This window comes from Scatophagus argus, chromosome 11 (genome assembly GCF_020382885.2).
Source record: "Scatophagus argus isolate fScaArg1 chromosome 11, fScaArg1.pri, whole genome shotgun sequence".
Taxonomy (NCBI): domain Eukaryota; kingdom Metazoa; phylum Chordata; class Actinopteri; family Scatophagidae; genus Scatophagus; species Scatophagus argus.
In genome coordinates, this window is record NC_058503.1 from 18,826,561 (window position 1) to 18,852,157 (window position 25,597).

Below are 25,597 nucleotides of genomic sequence, written 5' to 3' on the forward strand. Positions count from 1 at the left end.
GTGTCTGGTATGGTTAACGTTAGCCAATTAAAAAAAAAAAAAAAACAACCTTTGGGTTTAACCCACAGCATCAAAGTTGAACATCTCACCTCCACATGCACTTTTATTCATACTAAATAAATGTCACACAAGTCTTGTGTTGGTATTTTAAGTCACCAGTGGATGTGAGTCCTTTTGCTGAAACATTATCGAATATGAACAAGATCCTTATGAAGAATGGGCCCATGTGTGTGTGTGCGAGTGGGTGTGTGTGTGTGTGAGTGTGTGTGTGTTCTTACCACTTCTGGGGGCACCCTGGTCACCAGATCATGGATGGCCTTCCCAAGGATGCACAAGGAGGAGAGAACAAACACAATCCCAAGGACTACACAAGCTCTGCAGACAGAAAAAAGAGACAGAGATAAAACAACAATAACTAAATGATAAACAAAAATTATAAAAATAATAATAACGTAACAGCTCAATAAAAATCAGCCATTAACATCTCCTGCCCACACTGCCTTGAATAACAACATTATCAGTGATGTGGGAGAGTAGTCCTGAGCCTACTGATGCATCATCCATCCATCCATTTTCCATACCACTTATCCATCAGGGTCGCGGCGGAGCTGGAGCCTATCCCAGCTGACTACGGGCGAGAGGCGGGGTTCAAAAGCTGTTCATGGATTGGCTGCATCTCATGTGATTCCCCACACCCCACTGAGATCACTCAGATCCTTTGACCAATCACTTCTGGTCATTCCACAGGCTGGCCACACTTTTTTTCTGCGGCTGGCTCACTCTGTGGAACAAAGTGCCCCATCACATGAGATCTGCGCCATCTAATGAAGCGCTTAAAGCACAAGTCGACGCCCACCTTTTTTCCTTGGCTTTTGTTCAGACATAAATTGCCACCATTAAATGAACCCTCGCTGTTTTCGTTTTACTTGTTTTTCTTACGTTACTCGTTGATTTTGTCTTGAACCCTACTTGATTATAATGTCTGGTCTGTTCACTTGTTTTCTTTTGCCTTTTGTAAAACGCTTCGGTCAACTGATCTTGTTCTAAATGTTCTACAGGAATAAATATGACTTGACTTTAACACACACCTTTGCACCCACAGCTGTGGAACAAAATATGGTTATACAGTAGCTTACTGTTTCGCTTCTTCTGACACATCTGCTGGTCCTGAACTACATTATCTGTGTTCCATCTATCTCACTACAGACACAGCATCTAACAGGTCAATTGAAGCATCTTTTAATGATATGGGTGGGTACTACAGTACACTGAGAAAAGGTGGGTTTTAAAGTCTGCTTAGTTTTAAGAAATGCTCCTCTCCAAGACACACACAGGAAGTGTCTCAGTTTCAGAGTCCCTGTGAGTCAAGCGTGCAGTCATGGAACTATAAACAAACTGACCTGCAGATCTCACAGCTAAAATTATAATGGGGAAAAGCTTCTAAATACACATCTAATGCTTCTCCACTCTCATCCAGTCTCTGCTCCAATCTAATTCAAAATGGGTGTCATAGGTAGCAACCCCAAAGTCTCATTCTTTCTCATTTTTACCCTTTTATGTTTCTGTATTACCAGAAGGTGCATTTCCCATTAAATAGTGAGATCAATTACTGTACATGAATGTAACTTTGAAACTCTTTACTTGAGTGCTTGTTTGTCACTAAATGGGATATTAAATCTTGTCTGACAGTCTTTGGCGCTTTGCTACAGCGAGATTTTGTGATCGAGGGGCGCCTGCAAACCAAATCCCTCCAGGGAGCAAAGATTGTAGTGATGGTGGTTGCTGATGAGTCTGCTGTGACTGAAAGCGTGAGGGAATGAAGCTGATGAATCTGTGAAAACTTGGCGGTGATGGGGAGATGGAGAAGCACACATAACAGCAGAATGAAGGTGCAAAGGGTAGAGAGGGAACCATTTTTAAAATAACAGCAGCAAAGTAAAAATGTAAGAGTGTCAATGCGCTGACTGGATGGTGTGAGAAATAAACCCACAGGCGCAAGCGAATAACAAATTGATCATTGACGAGCTTCACCAAATACAAACCGCATCGGGCCTGTGACCATTTACAGCATTTACACTATCACTTTTACATTTTCAGCTGAAATACTGTGATTGTTTGAGGCCTAAAGAGGTAAAATTCCAAATCATTTCACTACAGATGAAATGGATGGTAGAGATGCAGCTCGGTCTTTCATCTTCGGTGACACCTCTGAGCCAAGCAGAGGTGCTGTTGTCACAAGACTCGGCGCAAGCTGACAGCCACTTGATGAACTCATCTGAGCTGCAGCAGGCCTGAAAACTGATGGATCAACAAGCTTGAGTGCAGCAGTGACATACGGTGACATGCATTAAGTGACCTTGTTCCATTAGGAATACACTGCTCCACTCCCTCACAGCCTCAAATGAAGAAATAGTTTCTGTAATTCTATAATTGATTTAATCTGTCATGCACAAAAGGCTTCATTTCCTCAAGACCACGATAACTTGAGAAGTTATTCATCCATCTAACTTGTTCTTGAAAACATGAACTGCGTGGCCAAGTAGACACTGCGATGCAATGCTTTGGCCTCGCATAAACAAAATGGTTTTCATGTTTCTACCTTTTCCATTTCTCTGCACTCAGAATGGATCTAAGTAGGTTTAAGATAAGTCACACCAACACACGTCTGAAGTGACTGGAGGTGCGCAAGGAAGACGTGACATACTACAGTACAAGAGCAACTATCAGCTGTACCCTGACTTTCACTGCCATTCAGTACATTTCCTGTTTGGTAAAACCAAGACATCACACAACAGTTTGATGGGAATGAGAATGATGCTCTGGCCTTCATGGGAGGTTTTAACCAATATGAGCACTGAAGGTGTGCTCTGAAGGCTCCTGGTCGACCAGCATCTTACTAAGACATTTTATGTTTCTTATCCATCTGCGTTTTTTCTTCTTCCCTCTCCTTTCTTCAGATCATCTCAGTTTCCTTTTGTCCTTTGCCAAAAAATGTCGAGCCAGGTGAATGACCTTTTCAGCTCTTATATCCATTCATCCTTCCTTCTTCAGTAACTAAATGGTACCTTCATGGACATAAACATGTTACCATAAAACCGCATCAGAAAAGCACTGCAAAACTACATTTAGTGAAGAGTAGTGAAGAGTAGTGAAGCAAAGTGAAGCGTAACCCAAACTGCATCACACCACGTAGATTTGTCATTAGTCAAACATTAAATAAACTCAGCATGTTGTTTTGTACTCACATGTACTCTCTGTGTGCAGAGTGCACAGCTGCTGCATTGCTGTAGCGCCAGAGGACGATGGCTGAAGACAGGACGTCCAGCGTGGCATCAAACTTTCACAGAAACAGAAACCGAGTGACAAAGGAGGAGAGAAAATAGTTTTGCATCACAGTTTGTTTCCACTAACTTTCTTTTCTTCGCAGGAACAACAAAGAAAAGAAAGAGCACATTTCAAATAGAGGCTTGATTTGACATTTCGTGTGCGACACATCATGCAAAAAGTCTGTAGTTTTCAAGATATCAGCATCATATGATACGCAGTACTGCACCAATGCTGCTGAAATGCTTCTGAAAGCTACACAAACCCCCCACAACAAATGAAAGAATCACAATATTTCCCGTAGTGTTGAAAATAAACTTTAAAAATGCACTTGTATTAGATTGTAATAAAACAGAATAAAAAGAAACATCATCTATTGGGCAGATGTCTTGTTGGATTTAAATTGAATTAATATTTTCTGTGGTGCAAAATACGTCATGACTATTGATGTTTTATTGCCACAGGTGATAAAACGTTGTTATTAACATGACTTTGTGCTGCATTTTCTCAATGAAGGCTGGAAAAGAAGCCTTCTCTCCCCCACAGCTGTATCATAAAATATGGCATGATCATTATCATTTAATTTTCCAGTCACATAATGTACCTGCTAAAAGAAAAATGTCAGCTTTCGACATGATAGCAGCAAAATCTATGGACGATCAGTTGCTGTAATCTCATCCCTTTGAGCTGAGTTACATCAACTTATTGTCTCCTCGCTACTTTATTAAAAGACAGCCTAGCACTTGCTAATTAAAACCAAATCTTTCATGAAATGATTGCGCTGCAGATTATGGTTTGTAATATTTTAATCACATTATGGTAATTACATTTTCCCTCACTGGCCTCAGGTATGGATGATTCAATTTTCACTTCACTCTTATTAAATCTTTTTTTTTTTTTAAACTGATTATACTCTCAGTCACTTCCTATCGATAACAAGCAGCAATGAGAAGCTTTATTTTGGTGAACGTTTGGCCGACACAAAAAGGTATTTTGACATTCAGCCTGAGCTCCATGGCCAGTCCCTGCTCTCTGCCCCGTTACCTCGGAGACAAAGGGACCAATAACATGCTGGTAACATGAGTCATTAATAAATCACAGAAACCAAAGTTATGACTAATTGATCAATGAAAATGGAGTGAAGAAAAGAGGGGGTGGAACTCACGGCAAATCCAAAGGCTGATGCGCTGTGTCTCATGAATGATACAGCTGTGGAGAGAGAGACAAAGAGACAGAGAGAGAAGGGGATACAGACAGACAGAGACAGACAAAGAGACAGAGAGAGGGATACAGACAGAGAGAGACAAAGAGACAGAGAGAGAGGAGGATACAGACAGACAGAGACAGACAAACAGACAGAGAGAGGGATACAGACAGAGAGAGACAAAGAGACAGAGAGAGGGATACAGACAGACAGAGACAAAGAGACAGAGAGAGAGGGGGGTACAAACAGAGAGAGACAGACAAAGAGACAGAGCGAGACAGACAAAGAGACAGAGTGAGGGATACAGGCAGAGAGACAGACAGAGAGAGAGGGGGATACAGACAGAGAGAGCAGGGACAAAAACAGAGACAGCCAGAGAGAAAGACAGTGAGAGAACAAGAGAGAGAGACAGTATGAAGTTAGTATTGACTGATTAGTTTTAACTTCAGTAGTTGGCTTTATGATATAGTTAGTCAATAATTCAACTATTTTTCTGGATACAAGATGTTGTTCCCACTTACGTCAGTAATGCATATTTATATGTTTATCTGCACATAAAATGCATCATGAAAAAGTATTCATCTTGTATGCATAAAACACAAGCTACTAATGCAAAATGAGAATAACTGCATGATGAAACGTTAAAAGATTACTAAGTGTATGGACTTCAAGCTCCGCTCTGTTAGACACAATGACGATGTAAAACAAAGAATATCAGGAGAACACAGCATCAGCACCAGTGGGTACACTAAACAAGGCACAGGTGATACAGAGAAGAAAATACAGATTACTGCTGGGAGTGATTCATATCAGCAGCTTCTGCAATACTCCACGTCTAGATGGAGAAAACTACAGTACTTTCAAAGAATTCCATATAAATATAGAAGACAATCAGTGAGCTCTGCGGGTGAAATATAATAAAAACAAGAGCCTTCATTGTTAAGAAAACCAAATCATTCTTTAATGTAAGCAACACAAAGCTGCTTTTCTTATACGACATCAACAACTTGGTTACTCGGAAGCAGAACAGCCAAAACCTAAACACACCGTGGACATTTTATCTCTCTGACTTCAGCATCATCCTTAGAATTTGCTTCATTTGAAGTTGTTTTTCACGTCACCATTAATTAGCGCAGCTTTAAAATTTTTTCATAGCACAGTCCCTGCAGGCTGATGATAAAATCCACATGTGTCCATCTGGGTGATCTTAAAGCATATGTAATGTCACAGTGGACTTATGTGCACATTTTTTTTTTCAAGTTTGGTGGAATCAAACGTCGTGTCACAGCGAAAACGTTTAATGACAACCTTCTGAAGTCAGGAAGGCAGGAGGGTTTGGGGAGGGTGAAGATTCATCGCAGTGCAGTCTTTGGATGGCACACCTGTGCTGCTTTACCCTTCTGTCTGTCCTTGTGTTTCTCTCTCTCCCCCTGTGTTTTCAGGACAGAGTCTCGGGGGACAGCATATCGGCAGTTAAATCACCATGGTAACGGGAGATTTGAGGGCCAGCTGGGTGTTGGTTTGAACTACAGAGCTTTCATCTTCTTCCTCTCTTTCACCGCTCTTCAGTCTTCACACTCTCGGAGTCTGATTTCTTTCTTTCTTTCTTTCGATAAATATCTTAAATTTCTTTTTTATGCCAACGGTATCACCAACGTGTAAAAGAGGAGCTTTAGTGTGTGTCATTAAAAGGGAAGCACAAGAGACAGAGAGGTGAAGAGGAAAAAAAAGGATAAACAAAACAATGGGAGAAGGTGAAAAGGAGGGATTAAAGAGAGGAGAGGGCAGCCCCAGACAGACCTTTTAAACAAGGCAGATGGTACTAGTCAGGCTGGGTGTGTAGCACATGACTGCCCACACACACACACACACACACACACACACACACTGCTCCTGTGCCTCGCTCTGTCTGGGAGTCTCCCTCTCTTTCTTACTAACATGTCCTCCTTCTTGATTGTCTTGTCTCTCACGTACAGAAGCTGAGCTGATTCTCTGGAGGTTCACCAGGCCTCAGATCCATCTGGGAGCTGAGCCAGACTGAGAGTGTGGCTGTTTTTACCGGGAATTCAGCAACCAAACACAGTGTTGCCAAACAGTTGGGGGCTTCTCACTTTACTTTCATGTCATGCTTGAATGTATTTCATTTTTGTCACAAGCTGTAAGTTGCTGATTAGCTGGTCAGAAGTTTAACAGCGAGCAATGTGTAACATTGTTCTATTCTCTGTGGAAGAAATAAGTACAGCTGATCGATAATGTGAGCCAGATATGTATAACAATAATCATAAATGAAGTTTATCTTTGAACAACTGAACAATTATTTTTTTTCTGTTTGGTTCATGTCCAAAACACAGCAGCAGTTCATTAGTACATTAGCCCACAGCTAAGTATCAAGAAACAATGTTATTTCTATACCAACCTATAGCATAAAAAACTGATTATCTGGACTTCTGTTATTGAGCTAATCACATTTATTTAATCTGCTGTCCAGAGACAAAATAATGTCCAGAGACAAAATAATGCACATGAGAGACTGACGTGGGACTAAGCAGAAACATGTCCCAAACAAGTCAGTGGAATCTGCAACTAAATATTAAGTAAAGCAATGAGTGGCTCCTTACACGCACTCTGTGCTGTCTTTACTGTGATTAAAGTTCAAAGGTATGCATCCAGTGATGTGACGGGCTGTGACCTTGATCATAATTGGCTCTTGCCTCTAAAAGCCTTAATGTGTGACTGTCTACATTCCAAGTAAGCCTCTGACAAGAGTTCAGGCCTGAAACCTGCTGGCTGAGAACCGCTGACCCATAAACTGTCATGGGTTTAACCTAGTTTTGTGATTTTCTTCTTTCTTCTGGTATGATGTGCACATCTCAAGAATACATACAACTTCCAAGTCAGGCCTAATTAAGAGATTTATTATGGGCAGATATCTTTTAGTTCCAAATCTTTAGTTAGCAGAATATCTGTTTTCTTTACAGCGTGAAACCCCAGTGGCTTACAAATGCTAAACTTGTGACCACATCATGCCAGCGATCAGTCAAATCCATGGAATCATTTTGCAACTTCAAAGTCACGTGCAATGTTGCCTCATAATAACGTAGATAATGTGAAGTGGATGATATTATCACACAGAGTGAACATAACAAGGAAAGGAGGAGAGCTAATAATTTATTGGGCAAAAAAGTTGGAATGAAAGAAATTTTCAAACTAAATGCCAGAAAACTTTCTTTATGGTATAATAACGATTTGTGTCTTCAAAAGACACGCGGTGAGTCAGCAGGATTTATAATGAACACTTTCACAAAGGAAGCACACACACACACACACACACACACACACACACACGCACACACACAGCTATCCCTGTTAGGACATTATATTAACTTCTGTTTATTCTGAACAGCCTAAACCAAACCCTGATCAAGGTTGGTGTTTATACCAGGAAAGGTCCCTGGTGGCACACACACACACACACACACACACACACACACAGACTTTAGTCAGAGCTTAAATGTATTCTGGTCCAGAAAGAACAGATGTCCTCTCTGTGTCTGTGTCATTCATCTAGAAACTCATTGGGGAATCATTTAAGACCCCTCAGCTTTATCACCAACATTTACACCTGATGTCCACCCTAATTTAAATACCGCAGTACAGTTTTTACATGCACGGTCATCAGGGTAAACACGCACAGTTCTTCCATTGATTCCATATGAGCTCCTAATTTGAAAATCGTGGGTTTGCTTCACCCGGCAGTCATTCATTTTTCCAATGTGTGCTCTCAAGCTCATTTCGATGTGCCAGCTGTCTGTGTGGTTACCGCCTGCCAGCAAATCGATGCCTCTCTCGGGGAGAGCAGACGCTATTCGGTGTAACATCCTTTGGGTTGTTAGTTAATCAGGGAGGCAAGCATGCGTGACCAGCGCTAACAAGGATCGGGAAACAGGGGAGAAAAGGAGAGCTGAAACAGGAGGATCAAGAAAAGATGTTGGGGATTCATAAAGGAAGCAGGAAAAAGGAGGATGAGGAGAAAAAGAAGCAGCGGAGGAGAAAAGAGAGCAAGAGACTGGAGTGTAAAAAGATGAGGGTGGCAAAGAAATGGGAAGGAGGGGGAAAAATTCAAATATATTCAGCTGTGTGTCCAAATAACTTGGTTGCGTACAAATATGCTTATAATATAATATGCTTAGTGCATCTAAATAGCACTGATGTTTGTCAGCTCTTTGCCTTTAATTTGTTGTGTTATTTACTATAATATCACAGTAATCCTAACTCCTATAAGCTGATTACATCAAACATGAAACCATTGAGTCATTCTAGTCTTTTCCTATTCGATTCTAAATTCCCCACAGTCCACTCAGATGTCCTGCCAACCCCTGCATAGCCACAGCGATGGTTAAGACTTGGCAGCAATAAAACCCTAATTACCAGTGAGTTATGCAAGAACCAGGGCCAGTGCCAACACTTAACACCCGCACTCTCCCTCTTCCTCTCTGATCCGACTGTCACGTTTTCAAGGAAAAATTCAAAATTTCTCCTGATGATGGCAATAGTCAGATGATCGTCACAAGTCAGGGAATTCATTGGGGGGGCATGAATGTCTGAATCAGACTGGAGCCACACAAACAGCATAAAAATATATTAACAGAATAATAATATTAAACTATTAAGAAATGTAATGTCACGCTCACTGACAGAACAAAATGGATGAAACAGATGAATGGATTAAACTGTTTAAAATCTTCCATTTAGCCAGCATTTCATACTTTTCCTTGTACAATAAAATAACTGAAAGAAAGGAAACAGCACATTAACACAGCACATTGCCATGTGGTTCTCACAGGACAACAACACCACAAGCATACGATGATCTTACAAAATATGATGCAGTGCTGCATATTAAACAACCAAAGAGTAAACAAAGTAGTTAACTCAACCTTTAACATCGACAGCAGGAAAATGCAACATACTCACAGGCAAACAGTATTTTGTAAAACACAGTCGGCAGACAATAATACTCACATGCTTTCATTTAAGTAAGGTTTTGAATGCAGGACTTGTACTTTAACAAAATAGTCCAAGTACTTTCACTTGAGCAGAGCTACTTTTAGTAGCACGGATAGTTGTAATAGTAAGTAAGTAAAGGATCTGAATGCTTCTTCCACCACTACTTCAGCTTGAGATAACAGACACAGTAACAAGTGATGCAGTTTTCCTGCTTCTGATGTGCTAACGTTCCATTAGCTTGCTTCTGTGATTATCAGTGACAACAACTACACCGAATCTATCATGGAAGTATTCCCAGTATAACTACACAGGTGTTTAATCTCTGTTTTACAATCAATCATCAATCAACCCATGCCTGCTGTTATTATATGAAAAAAAAAAAAAAAAATCCATATCAAATTAGTAGAATTATTTGCAGCCAAGCACGAACATAATTAAGTCCCCCGCTCTGTTCCTCGATGGCGAGAGCTCAATGAACTGATGTGAAATCCAATTACATCACGTGGAGTAAAGGAATAATATGGGAGATGGGGACTGAGGACGACTGAGACAGGTGGAGAAAGAGGCAGACAGCGCCGCAGATGGACAGACAAACGAGTGGGTGAGAGAGCACCAGAAGCAGACAGCGAGAGACAGATTAATACAGTGAGAGAGAGAACGCTTGCAGGAGCCCGCTGCCAATCAGTGATCGCTGAGCCTCCGATCGAATCGAGGTAACTCATCTGTGTTGGTGCTCTGAACAAAAAAGAAAAAATAAATAAATCTCCCAAAGGACGAATTTAATGAAGTTGAGGTAAAACCACTTAACGGTCACAAGATGAGAGAAGCGAATCACGGCCTTTGAAGAAGTTGTGTTTGTTCAAAAGCCGTTCATTATATTTCTGCCAGCGTGGTGATGGTAGAGCTGTTATTTGCTCAATATAATGATGAGGAGTGAATGGCGAGCAGAGGCAGGTTGGGAAAAGGCCAGAGAGAGCTGGACAAAGGAGGAAGGAGGGTTCAGAGAGTGGAGGAAGCAGCATGAACAGACAACAAAGAGGAATTATGCATCATTAAATCTGGACTAAACAAGATTTTTATGCAAATACACCTGGCAGAGGGCAGACAATACAGGCAGAGGGCAGGGTCTCTGCAGACACAGACACCGACACACACACACACACACACACACACACACACACACACACACACGCACACACACCCACACACATGCTGCTGGTGGGTCATAAGTGATGACTGAGATGCATTTAAGTAAACACTGACTGACTACTTTTGAGATAGTGCAGCGTTAAAAAGTGTTAATATAAACAAAAAATAGTGTAAACATACAATGGAGACTTAAAAAATCAAAAATGCATGCATTGTGTCTAATGTATGAGAAAGCAGAAACTACAGGGACAAAAGTATTCAGATAAGGGTCATTATTTCCACTAAAGGGAAACCTTAATGCTTCAGCACACAAAGACATTTTGGACAATGCTATGCTTCCAACTTTGTGGCAAAAGTTGAAGGCCCTTTTCTATTCCAGCATGACTGTGGCCCAGTGCACAAAGCAAAGCTCCATAAAGACATGGTTGGATGAGTTTGGTGTGGAAGAACTTGACTGGCCCACACAGAGCCCTGAACTCAACCCCATCCAACACCTTTGGGATGAACTGGAAGGGAGATTGTGAGCAAGGACTTTTGGTCCAACATCAGTGTGTGACCTCACGAATGCTCTACAGCATGAATGGGCAGAAAATACCCATAGAAACACTCCAACATGTTGTGGAAAACCTTCACAGAAGAGTGAAAGCTGTTAGAGCTGCAAAGGGGGGGACCAACTCCATGTTAAAATGTGGTGTACTGGTCAGGTGTCCCAATACCTTTGTCTATATAGTGTATGACCCCATATATATATAAAATCAGATATGAAAGGAAAATAGTGTAAATGCATGCAAGAAGCATTCATGATGGACCTCAGGAAGTGGTTTGGGACTCATTCTGTCGCCAAATGTTCAAAACATGTAAGTCCATCTGTTCCTCAGTCACACTAACAATCATCATTTCTTTCAAGTCTAACAACTCTATGTCAGTTGGCGCTCCGCGGAAACAAACACTTACAGTGCCATTATCACCCTGTGATAATGGAAGCTCAAGTTACACTGAAATTAAATGGAAATCAACAACCTCGCAAATCCTCATCTCATTAATGTGCCGGGGAGAAACAGCTCAAACAGGATCATACAGAAGGATTCGGGCCTTTGTGGTGTTTATCTGATCTCTGATCAGTGCAAACAGCTGATAACTGCATTGATCAGTGGGGTGAGAGGAGGCTGGAGGTGGGGGTGGAGGGCGCTGCAGGAATGATGTGATGACGATCAATGTCATAGTTTACTAATGCACTTTTGATACATCATTTCTCCATTTGCAGTTGTTAATTCATGGAAAGTTGTCAGCTGGTTTACATGATCTAAACTGTTGTGACTGCTGAAGAGAACAGGCTGTCCATTTTCTGCTATTTTCCATACTTAGAAAAGAGCTTCATGAGGATTATCACCACTTCCTGGACTGGAGGAGAACTAACCCTAATTTGCAAGTAACCCTGGACGAATGCTAGCCAAGTTTCTGTCCTGGCCAACAGAGATCTCATCTGGATTTTATCCAAATTTGAGACATTTGCTAGAAATCCTAGAATAATTTGGAACATCATGACAGGTAGGGAGTGGAATTCTGACCAGATTATGTTTTCTATTAACATGAAGAGTATATATTGTAATTTAATTAAATGCTCCACTCACAATGACTGCAGCATTAACTTTTTGGTGATCATGTTTAGGCAACAAAAACACTTTGCTTATGGAAAGATCAAAGTCTGGGTTTAAGACAGAAAAACCACCACATTTAACCAAAGGTTTAAAATGTAGTGAAACAGTGTGGGATCGTGGGAGTTGTTATCTTTGTGTAAAAACATAAAACACAAGTAAAAATATATAACAAGGGATGATGTTTTTAATGCAGAAATGTCACATATTATATCTTAAACCACAGTGCTTCTAACCACAGACAGTGAGGATGTAAATCTGGTGTCTGGTGTCAAGTCCCGCTTTGTACGTCCAAATGTGAGGGTCAGCAGTAACACCTCCAAGACAATCACGCTGAGCACAGGGGCCCAACAAGGATGTGTGCTCAGCCCGCTGCTCTTCACCCCGCTGACCCACCACTGTGTACCAACCCACAGCACTGACCACATCATCAAGTCTGAGGACGACACGACTGTGGTGGGTCTCATCACTAACAACGATGAGGCCAACTACAGGATTGAGGTGAGGCAACTGGACCAGTGGTGTAAAGACAACAATCTCTTCCTGAACGTGGGGAAGACCAAAGAGCCAAAGAGATTGTGGTCGACTTCAGGAGAGGACATTCACAGCATCCCCCACTGATCATCGACAGTGCTGCTGTGGAGAAGGTGAGCAGCACCAAGTTCCCAGGGGTGCTCATCTCTGAGAAGCTCTCCTGGTCCACCAACACCACATCACTGGCCAAGAAGGTCCAAACACGTTTCTACTTCCTCTGCAAATTGAGGAGAGCACATGTCCCACCTCCCATCATGCGCTCATTCCACCGGGGCACCATTGAGAGTGTCCTTACTGGCTGCATCACTGTGTGGTATGGAGGCTGCACTGCCTCCTGCCAAAAGATTCTGCAATACATTGTGGATACAGCCAGCAAAATCATTGGTGCCCCTCTGCCCTCCCTCAAGGACATTTTCCACACCCGCCTCACCCGCAGAGCCATCAGCATCGCTGATGACACCTCCCACCCGTCACACTCCCTCTTCAGCCTTCTGCCCCCCAGGAAAAGGTACCAGAGCCCCCGGGTCCACTCCACAAGACTGTTGAACAGCTTCATCCTCCAGGCTGTCAGGATGCTAAACTCTGTCCACTACCTCCCCCCTCTGCCCTTGCCCCCGAACTCTAACACACTCATTTACACAAGGACTTACCTCAGCTGAATTGCACATAAAAGACTCAGCACATTCACCGCGTGTGACCGTATTTGCACTACTGCCATTATTGTACATGGGTTGGATTTTATATTGTTATATTTTTTACCTTTTCTCCTTTTTTTGATTTAATTGCATGGCATTAGTACTAAGGTGAAAGAGAAACAGTATTTCGATTCCCCTGTTTGTCTAGCATATATAGTGAATTGACAATAAAAATCAATTTTAAAATATTTAAATGTAATTTCTAAGAGACATGGAGCAGGAGCAGTTGTATTTACAAATCCATTACCAGATGCATGTGTGTGTGTTAGCGAGTGTGTGTGTGTTTAATTGCTGGTTGCTCTCCACTGGGGCTGGGATTTAAAACAAAGGCCCTCAGGATGTTGCTTCCTCATTAATTAGTGGCTCTAAACGGACACACACTCCCTCTGATGCCCACACACATCAAAAATATAAGACCATTAAGCAAAAAGCACATTGCACTCGATCTACACAACACCCATCTGAGGCAAGTAAACACCCACTTCCTTGGCATAACCCCACACCCCCACCCGCACCCACACACACACACACATACACGGTCCTCACCCCCTCAGCAGACACATCTGACATAGCCGTGGCCGTTTGCTCAGCTGCAAAATTGTGTTCAATAATTCAGGACCTACTGCTCAGCTCTGCACCGCACCTCGCACGCTGGCGAGTTCACCCTGCGGAAAACCCTGCTGGGTTGCTTCCTCTTTCCATTCCTCCCTCTCTTCTCCTTCCCCTTGTCCTCTTCTCTCTCTCTCTCTCTCTGTATCCTGTCTACAGCCCTCTTGGTCCCTTCTGTCCCTGCTTGTCTTCTTTCAGAAGACTGTCCCTCTGGCTCAGTCTCCCTTTCTTTGTCTTCCTTTCTTCATCCTCTCATCCATCTTCCTCCTTCATCCCACCTCTGTTTTACCGTTCATCACCCTCCCTCCCTCCCTCGCTGCCCCTCTTCTTGTCTTTGCTCTTTCCTACCTCTCCCTATCTATTTCCATCCCTTTCACTTTGTTCTTCAATTTGTCTCCTCTGTTTCCTGCCCTCCTTTCTCTCCTTTCCAACATCAACACCGCTATATTCTTTTTTATTCCCTTTGCTCCATCAGCCCTCTCCCCTCTCCATAGCCCTGTGGTATTGATTTGCAGCAGGGCAGAACTGCAGTCGATGGGCACAGCGAGGGAGGTGCCATCTGCGAGTGGTTTGGCACTGGGGACTCACTGGGGTTCATGTGGAGATTAAGCTAGGACAAGCACACGGCTGATTGAACTAACGCTTCCTACACACCTGCAGGTTTTAAAGAGCTTCATTCTGGAAATGCTTTAACAGCTAAAGAAACTTTCAGCAGAGTTCGAAGATTTTCCGAAAACAGAATCTATGTCATAAGTGCTTCATCTTGCTCCAGTGTTGAGAGAGAAGTGTCATTGGTGGACACTAATGTGTTTGGTGAAGCGATAACATGACACACACATGATAAAACATTCATTATTAATCACAACTTTCAACACAGCATTTCACAATTAGGTAGGAATTACAGTTCAGCAAAGCCCCACAGAGTCATAAATGGGTTTTGTTGGTATGAAAGACGTTTCCACAGACTATTCATTTTCTCTTAATGTGCTGGCAGCAGGGAGAATTACTGGAATTACTGTGATGCAGTTAGCTAAAGGACATCTTGTGGCAACCAGTGTGATAGTATTATGAGTGTATTCATTAGCAGCAGAGGCAAAAAAAAAAAAAAATCCTCTCAAGGTCTCCACTGCAGTTGTGTGCAGTGGGCGCTCTCATTTCACTGACGCCGGTGTTTGTTTCTGTCGCAGTTTAATGGATGGATTGTGAAATAATCTAATAAAAAAACTGGCTGTGGTTTATTTTCTCTGGTTTCTGCAGTAATTTACCCACTGGGATCCAGTGAGTAAATAAAGGGACCAAGCAAGGGCACACAATACAGCCAATGGCTTCATACATCAACAAGATGTAATTCTACTCTAATCCATACATACTGTATGGGTTATTTAAGAGCAGTATTTCCAAAAGGGTGAAATTCGGTCTAAATAATCAAAAAGACATAAAGTTCTAACACTCCTCAGTGTGCCATGGCTGCACTGCTTACTGAATGTGAAGTGTGACTCTTCTCATTACATTACATAACATAAACAACATCTAATTAAATTCGTGTGGATTTTATACATCATGCAGTTCCTGCACTATAGGCTCATAAGCTGGTTTATTTTTATTAAAGCCTTGAAATTAACAATGTGAACCTCAAGTTGTAGTTCAAGGAAAATCTGGCGTGAGGACTAATGAGGATCTTCTCCACCCTCAACCACCTACAGGAGGAGCTCATCAAAGAAGATGAACTGAAAAAGGTTTTGTACAAAAATCATAAGTAACTAATACTTTTCTGTTCTTAAATCACTGTTCTTTTTTTAAAGGCAGAAGAAAAGTTGTTTTTAAACGAAAGTTAGTCAAAGTTAGTTATAGGTATTGTTAAAGTTATACATCAAAAAATGCTGAAGGTTTCAATTACTTTTAAAATGTTTTCTTTACCGACTCCAAATCAGGATTATTGAGTTTCAGAAGTCCTTAGTTCACAGCACCGTAGCTGTAGAAGTGTTAGAATAGTTAGGATTGCTATCTTGTTTGGTTTCTGCTCTTTGTTTTGTTGCTCCCTCTTTCTTATTCCTCAGCTATTCATCCCTTTCGTTCCTTTTTTGAGTTTACCTGACCCATTGGAGTGGAGCAGGGTGGAGCAGGCATTCCTCCACATCCACCTACCTGCACACCTGTTTCTCATCTGCAGCCGATCTCCTCTTCACCACTCCCCTATTTAAGACCCACTCTCCCAGTTCATCAGTGCCAGAGTGGTATTAAGTCAGGCTCCTCTGTTCCTTGCTTGCTATTTTTGTTCGTTTGTTTTAACTTTAATCTTTGCCTGTCTGTTCAGGTTAACCTGCCTGCCTCTGCCAGCTTCACTCTGGTACTGGATTTCTGGTTTGTCTTGAAGTGCTCTAGACGGATTTGTCGCTCCGTTTATGGGTTGTTTTGTGTTGGACTTTTGGAACTCTTTCAGTGAGCTGTTTATGTTCTATATCCCTTTGTTCAGTAAAAGACCGTCAACTTTATCCTGCCTCATTCGCCTGCTCATTTGGAGTCCACCTTATGTCTAACACATAATAAAAATGGTGATGCAGAATAATGCTGCAACAATCCTGCCTTGAACAGGTTGTGTTGAAAAGGCTTAAGATTCACTTGTTGGAGCCCAGAACCTGTGTCAACATTTCCAGCTGGCAAATCTGCATTTTGAAGAGTGAGACTTTTGTCCTTTTTTGTTTGTTGTTGCAGACTTGGATGTTCTTTGCTCAATGTAGCACACAATAAAAGTGCATTCCAAAACAAAATGTTATATAAATGTTATATTTTTGTTGTGTACAGCGTGTGATTTTTTTGCATATAGCGTAGAAAATGACGTGAATGATGTACAACCTACATGAAAGTTCAGCAGCTGATTGTTGTTTTTGTTTCAGCTTTTTAAATTTCTTTACAAAAAGCCTGAAAACCAATAAAACCTTTTTCTTCACCGTTACATAACCATTGTTGTTTGTATCATATCGGAATACCTGCAGACTTTATACTTCCTCACTTAGTTACAATAAAACAAACAAACTGGTGTTGTCTTCCTCTGGGTACATCAGCACTATGGCTGGCATGAGTATGAAAGAATCTCCCCCACTGTTTACTCTTTAATTAACTAATTTATTTTTGCTTTGATGTGTTTCAAGACTTCCAGCAGTCCCTAGCAGGGACAATAATTAGCAGAAATCATGCGTCTTCATTAAGCCAAAGTAGACAGCTGCTGCGGTTAACTTTGACCAGTAAGGAGGGTCTAAGCAGTTTCACTGAGATGTTGGGGCGGAACAGATGCTGCTTAACTGCTCTGACCTGTCAGGACCACATTCAGAGACACCACATGAGGTTCACAGAGATCTGAGGAGACCAAATGAGCACACACACGACCACATGTGCCCGCACACACACACACACACACACACACACACACACACACACAGGTTCTCATCACATAACACAATTTGCTTATCAGCTGAGTCTGGCTGATGTCTCTTTTATCTCAGCAAAGTGGACTTTTGTGAGACACCTGAGCCACTGCACTACCTCATTCACCACAGTATCTCTCTCCCTCTCTTCAATGACCCTACTTGAGAGCCACAATAATTCAGCAACCTCTCTTTGCATCACTATCTGTCAGTTTTCCACACCATCTCAGCCTGAGAGCGTTTTTTCTTCCACGCTGCAAAAATTGCACAAATATTTTCTTGTTAAAACAAAACGACTGAACAGTGGGACCTTTTCCAAAAGGGCAAAGGCAGGGAAAAGGCAAATGGCAGGTCCAGATCTCATTTAGTGTTAGGAATGTTTGGCAAAATGTTATGGGGAAATATCATACAGCCAGATTGCTTATTTAATGACTCTTGAGTTGAGTTCCCATTTTGTAGTTGCAAGACCATTCTTGTGGTCTGTGGTTAAATATTAAGAAATAATTGTAAGAGATACTTCCAACTCAAGCTGCATAAATTCCAAAAATGAGTTTTACTTTCACTTTCAGTTCAGTAAAATGCTTATATGGGCTGCTGAGGAATGAAGTGACTAATTGTCTATCTTATAATTTGAGTATAAGTGCTTTGACGGCTTATATGAATAGTACTCATATGACCACTTTTATTTCAGATCTTAATTTCTTTGTCTTTTCTTCGTGTTGTTTTGAGGAGCTCATTTGTAAAATGTCTCAAGTATTTTTGTATGTGACACGTCTTAAGAGCAGCACTTTGCCAGCTTTTCCATACATTTTAAAACACAGGAATACACTGAAGCAAACCACACCTCTGTGTCCCACTGCTCGAGCAGTCAGTATGTAGGTCTCACTCTCGCTGACCTTGATGAGATGCTGATTCAGACACAACACAAGGGAGGATTCATGTTCAGCACATGAAGAAATCGAGACAGAAAAAGGGAAAGTGACAGAGAGAGAGAGAGAAAGATTGTGGAGACTCATAACAGAGTGAAGTGTGTGGGCCTGTTTCTGCACACGTGTGATCTTTCTTTAACTTGTACATCTTTGCGTGTGTGTGTCAAGTATATAAAGACAGGAGAATGAGGCAGATGGCATTGCTTTCATGAGGGATCCAGTGTGTGTAGCTCTGACCGCGACACTGTTCCCCCCACAGTTTAATAATGAGCTCTGTGGAGCCTGTTCTGCATAATCAAATTGAGAGACACACACACACACGTACACACACAGTGAGAGACGTCTGAGACACTTAGATGAGAGAGCACACAACACACATCACATAGCCTGCTGTCAAACACCAACTACTTTGATGTTTTGTATGAAAACAGCATTAACAGTTGAAATAAATTTAAACATTTTCTGCTTTCAGCTGACAAACTGACTGAAAATTTTCTGTCTGTAATGCAACCATCACATCAAAACACATAATCAAAATAAGGCCGAATGATATGCAGATATGATATTTATTTTGAAAGATACTGAGAGCCATATTGCAATTGTGATAATGTCTCAATTAATTGTTCATAAACATGCCATCTTCAAGCTTATGTCATGATTTGTGTTAAAAGAGAGCAATTTAGTAGCTTCTTTTGCGTCATTCCATCCTCAGTGTTAAAATTAGTGTTTTTCTCAGTCTGCATCTCCCCTCTGCTTTCTCATTGTCACGACGTGTAACATAAATAAACCTGAAAACTGAACACACCAGTCGCTAATTGGTGACACATCGGTGAAAGTTTTAACCACAGAGATGGTGCACATCACTGACTCATCATCTTATGGCTTGCGTTTGCATTCATTTATGTTCTTTCTGTTTATACAGCCTACAAAAAGAAGGGGACTGGGAATTCTTCAGTGCACCCTGTGACGAGCAGTCCTGTCATGCATGGCAACAGGCCTCCTGTTTCATCATCATTCACTGTGGTAACACAAGCACAGAAGGCGCTGATTGGCTTCTCTGTTGAAAACACTGTTTGTGATGTATTGGACACAGTTATAGCTCAAACTGTAGTTAAACTGGTGTGGAAGGTGTGCGTGTCACATTATGTCTTAAGAAATAATTTAACTATTAACCAGATGACAAAACTCTACAATCCCACATTCTCCTTGTCTCGTGTGTCTTGTGTGTTTCAGTCAAAGATTCTTATTCGTCTCCCATCATGTCTAAAAGTGCTCTCCCTTTGAGAAATTTATTCGTCAGTGATTTTTATTTTTCTGTTTAAAGGATGACATTCACTGACAGCTAACCCACATTCATGCAGGGCAGCGGCAGACCAGTTTCACTCACTCAGACAACCCAACGCACTGTTTCATCTTGCTTAAAATGAATGAGGGGTGAGTCATGACTAGCAAGTATTTCCATCTATTTTGATTCTGTGCTGTCACCTGCTATTAGCCGTCAACTTTACCTCAAGGGAGAGCTGACAGCAAAAGGCAGGCAGCAGATAAAAATGCTCTGTACGGCTAAATATTTGTTAGATCACTATAGATGTGATCTAACACACTGTTTAAAAAGTAAATGAACTGTTAGTTTTAAGCATGCTCCACTGTATTTGTTATTACAGTCCGAGGTGTAGTACGCACCTTCACCTGGTGCATTGCTCTTTAAATGGCAGATTCAGTAAGTTTCTACTGAGGAAACAGATCTGCTTGTGCATCAAAGTGAAAGCATACGAGAAGACCATTCGTGAGAGCAGCAGGAGGTGCTCTGGTTTTGCTCTGATCTTGAAAATTGGAATTAGAAAGTGTGCCACATAGTGTGAACTTGTGCTGGTTGAGGGGTTGCTACTGTCTGTACAGTATGTGCTTTCAGGGGTACAGATGTGCGGTCAGAGGAGTCGAGCACCAGATGGAGACGAGTGTCAGCTTGAATTTCAGCTGAGGTCATTTTACTGTTTTGTTTCTACGCATAAGGTGAGCTGAGAGTCTAAAACGTAGGACCCAAAGGGAGAGAAAAGAACAGACACCACGCATACATGTCTACTAGAGAGAGGACCGAAGGTGTCATATGCTGTACCCTTGAGGAAAGTTGGAATTTGTGGTTCTGGGCTTTATAAATAAAACTCAGCTGACTTGACTTGAGAGCCATGGTCAAACGGTTACTGTTCACTACTTATAGGAAATACCTTCCCAGCACCTAACAGCCTACCAGATCTTTTACTTCACACAAACACGCACACACACACACACACACGAGCATGGCTAAAGTACATAATCCATTCAGTGTCTTTGCTCAGAGTGTGCAAAGCTTTTCTGCATGTTTCAGTAAAACATCCTGAGTCACTGACACAGAAGATGACTGGAAGTGTGAGATGAAAAAAAGATATTTGGTTTAACTGCAAAGATAGTGTTTTTTTCTTTTTTACACATGCACATACACGCACACACATGCACGCACACACATGCACACACACACACACACACAGGCAGTCACACGCAGACATAATATCCTGTGAGTATCCTTGGCTCTGTCACAGAGAGGTGGCCGAAAATTGAGTGCAAATTAGTCCTCTGTCTCAAGTGTGTGCGTGTGTGTGTGTGCGTGTGTGTGAGCGTCGTCCTGACAAGATTGTGAATGTAGCCTACAGCTTGGGGGATACAGACAGATCAAGACAAAACACTTATAACCCCTCAGGTTTAAATTGCATCTGGAAACAGAGCTGGTTCTTGGAGAGGAGGAAGACCATCCCAGATAAGACATGAAATTTGCTGTAAATCTAAACTTTAGCTGCACATGAGGACTAATTGCTGCGCAGTGATGCCATTCATCACCATTCATTCGTCTGCCTGACAGAATCGACATCAGACAATGCTTTGACTGGGTTGAGCGCAGAGCAGGGTTTGTTTGTTTTCATACCAAGCTAGCATGAGTGGGCGGCTGTGTGCATAGTGCTCAGGAGAGGATGCTATGATTCATAGATGGAGAAAACAAATGATCTAAGACCAGACAAAAGTAAGTTTTGTTAATGGATACTCCAGGGATTTATCCTGTATTCAGCCTTTTATCCACTAGGAGTAACCAAAGCAACTACATCCATTTTCATAGATTATTTCTGCTTTAGATGTATTTTATTGCAAAGAAATAAATACAGAACCTGCAATCTAAAAGTAAAGAGATCAAACTAATTCAGCTGAAGGTCAGGCTGCAAATGTTTCTTTACTTATGAATGAAATACTGTATAATGACAGGCATATAAATGGTACATCGTCATTCAAAAATGGCTGACAGATCAATACCTTCACCTTTTGATACTCCAGCTTAACATCAAATCTGAGCTACTGAATGATGCAAAACTCTGAGCCGCTGAGAACGGGCATATCACCATTTACCAACTGGATATGTAAGGCAAAGAGGATTTTTCCAACACAAATAACAACAAACTCTTATCCCCCTTTTTGTAAGCACTGAAATATCGATGCTGCAGCCGTTCAGCAGCTCTCGCTCAGCCTCTACATGGATGGCAAGAAGAGTGATCTCTGTTCGCTTTTTTCTCATTCCTGGTCTTTGCCACTGTGAACTCTCCCAGTCCTTTACTTCCTCCACTCTCTGTCTGCTGCCACTCATTTCTCTCCTGCCTTTCTCTACTTGACTCAGCCAGCTGGCCTTTCTCTTGACCGCCCTCTGCTTAGCACCCCACCACCACTACCACCACAGCCATCTCTGTCTTTTCTTACTCTGATTTAATAAAACCTCAGAGGGTGTAATCCTGTTTGAGAGACAGACAAGGGGGTGCTGACATGAGCTTCACCAATTACACCTCATTGCTCTTCAAAAAGATAGAGGGAGAGGTTGAAATTGCCTTGTGGAATGAAGACAAATGACATATTTCTTTCTTCCTTGCTTGCTTGCTTTCACCTCATCTCCCCCTTATGGCCACCCTCCATTTGCATGTTTCATCAGCCCAACAGTGTAGAACTCAATAAAAGAAATCATTGCATTCAGGGGAAAATTGGGCTTTCCCGGTCCCTTTTCCCTGAGGCAACCCTTACCAGTATATAATCTATTGCCAGGCATGTGGAAGCCCAGGCCTCTTGGTAATGGATCCATTACAAGCATCAGTTTACCATTGATCACAGTGAAACCGGCAGTTGGCTGCTGAGGGAATTTTACTGGCGAGTCTTTTGTGTTCCCCTGCATGAAGCAAGAAAAGCTAGCTGTTCAATGAGAGTCCGTAGAAACAGCTCAAAATATTCACAAATTAAAGGGATGCGTTCATACAAGAAATCCACTGGAGAGCATTAAAATGCGAGTGAGAATTTAAATGTGATTTTGTTTCTGATTTAAAGTTCTTCTATGCTTGCGATATGAATGAAATGGTGAGAAATGAAGCAGAAAGGCAGAATTATGAATTTTACACACAGCCCTTTTTGGTTTAACATCCTGAAAAGTTCATTGGTCATGTACAAGTACTCGTGCTCGTCCTTGGCTGGTCCTCATACACTGTCTTGTGGTTTGCATTAAAGGGGAAATTCTACTGATTTTACACATCAGCATCAGTTTATTTGTCATGGGAGGTGGTGGACCATTAAAGGCACTCGTAGCAATCAGAGAGTGAGTGTTAACTTGACTCTGAAATGTCTCAACAACAATTGGACTGACTATGAAGTTTTGTTTTAGTGTATTTATTTTTAACATAAAATATATGAAATCACCATATGAAAACAAGGTGGCACTATGAAACGGGTTGCTCTTAGTGATGAACCTCCAGAGAATCATGAGATAGATAGATAGATAGATAGATAGATAGATAGATAGATAGATAGATAGATAGATAGATAGATAGATACTTTATTAATCCCGAGGGAAATTCAATCATCACCCAACATGGGCAGCTACCCAGCTTTACACCAGTATTATGCCCCCTCTCAGCTCATTATTTAGCACCGGCCACATAGCTCTCATAGTATCATTTTCAACCACAGCAGGCAGTTGTTCTCAAACAGCTCTAAAAACTCACTTTACACTACTTTCACAACACCAAACAGCAGACAGACACAGTCAGTGACTAGCTGGCGAACATAGTGGAGCATTTAACAGTTTATGAGAGATATTTCCCTCAGGAGTTGGTAAACACCACAAACAGAACTCACTGAACTTAGATATGCCCTAACACCTTAAAATGTGATGACATGTCAGTCTTGTGTTCACAACTTGTTTCCACTGCCCCAAGCATCCAAAAAAAAGATACTGCACATATCTACTATATCAGGTCAAAAAGATGTATGCATTCACAAGGCAGGGAGAATCTCATAAACAGCACTACTGATCTGGATTATGGGAACTGTAGATCTTTACTCATATTAGCAAGTGAAATGAAGGATACCTCAGCCTCTGCTGCTTTGATTTTGACCATTAATTTCTGCTGCATTATACTTAGAAGTCTCTCTCAAGTCCCCTCTAAGACCCTGATACCAAATCACTGGAACGCCCCTTTATTCTATCCAAGTGCACTTTAACAAAATTTAACAAGCTTTGCTGTTTGAATCATCAGCAAAGAAAATAATGTGACATTTCTGAAGCCTCACAGCAATAGCAAACCAGTGTTAAAATAAACTCCCTTCAGCTGTAAAAAATCAAATTATCTACAGCACTGCCGACTTGTGTGGTACAGTGTAATTAACTGATTTGTTATTAATATTTAATAACATTCATGAGGCCTCTCCCATCACGTATTGATTGCACACAACAGCAGCAGAATGAAGGTACGAGACAAAGATCAAGGGCGTATAGAAAATGTAGCTTTCCATAATCATGAAAACACCAATTGTTCTTGTCCTTTGCCGCTCTCCATTGGGGTTGAGTCTAAGTGCTTTACCTAAGTGCTTCCAATCAGTGAATCCGTCTCACGGGTCGCAGCTGCCGCACTCATCATCACACTAATAACAGTACGAGATTCATCTGATGTCGAGTCTTACAGTCCCAATATTTAAACTGGTCAAGCTGCATTCATACTTTGACTATAATGGCAGCAAATAACATCAATTTTCAGGTACAATGATCATCCTTAAGTTTGACAGTACTGTATAAAATATCCCAAGATCCCACCAGGAAGTGTTCTTTCCATCAATTCTGTTTCGGCAGCATTAAATATCTGCACGGAGCTGTTTAGACCATCTCTGAAACATTACACATCGAACAAGAAACAGATAGGACATTACAACCACACTGTGCGACTAACACGAAATACACTCAACACACACACACCTTCTGTTTTGAAGTTCATATCTCATCACAATGCACAAACTCATTTCTCTGGCTCGTCTTTGAGGAGTAAAAATAGTCAAGTGCTGTTGACTGATAAAAGATGGTGTGAGGCTGCCCAGAGAGGCTGTCCTATAATTATGCTATGGGTGGGGAGTTTTTGACAGCCAAGCAAATACACAGGCAAAAAAAATTAAAATAAAATGGTAGCAAGTTCCCTGAAACAGCAAGATGAAGTGTGTGTGCAAGAGAAGTACTTAAAAAAACTCGCTATGATTTTGTAAAAAACATAACAGTCAGCATCATTGCACAGAATTTTCAGAAGCTTCATCAGTCATCAATTTTTGATTGTGTTTTGTCTTCTTAATCCAAAGCCAGAAGCACAGAAACAGAGTTGATGGACAATTAAGGTCTGCAATTGGGGTAAGAGAACAAACATTTCAAATTGGACCTTGGACTGCCAAGGAAAACAAAGTATCTCTCACCCTGCATCTATCCTGCATCAGCTCTGCAGGGTTTTCAAAACAATTTCTCTTGAGAAGGGGATCAATAGTGTAGCGTTACTGCAGTGGGGTAAAATGTCTTCCATGGCTTCATTTTTAAAGCTGCAGAACCCGAAGACTGTAACAGGTGACCTCCTTAAGTTTCAAGAATCAGTACCTACAAATAATCCCACAACCAAATTTGTGAGGCTAAAATAAACAAACATTTTTAAAGTGGATCAGCCATCATTAAGCCCATTTTGCTTGGTTTTTGATGTGTTTTTCA

General features: G+C 41.5%; 1 protein-coding gene across 1 annotated transcript in view; it reads right to left on the bottom strand.

Moving 5' to 3' along the window:
• The window catches only part of LOC124067069 (transmembrane protein 163-like), a 52,921-nt gene that overhangs the window by 9,921 nt on the left and 17,403 nt on the right, over positions 1-25,597 (bottom strand). The window contains exons 3-5 of the mRNA XM_046404123.1: positions 4,490-4,533; positions 3,246-3,337; positions 279-375 (exon numbers count right to left, since the gene is read on the bottom strand). Coding sequence (XP_046260079.1) covers positions 279-375; positions 3,246-3,337; positions 4,490-4,533 — 233 coding nt within the window. The remainder of the gene's footprint in view (positions 1-278; positions 376-3,245; positions 3,338-4,489; positions 4,534-25,597) is intronic.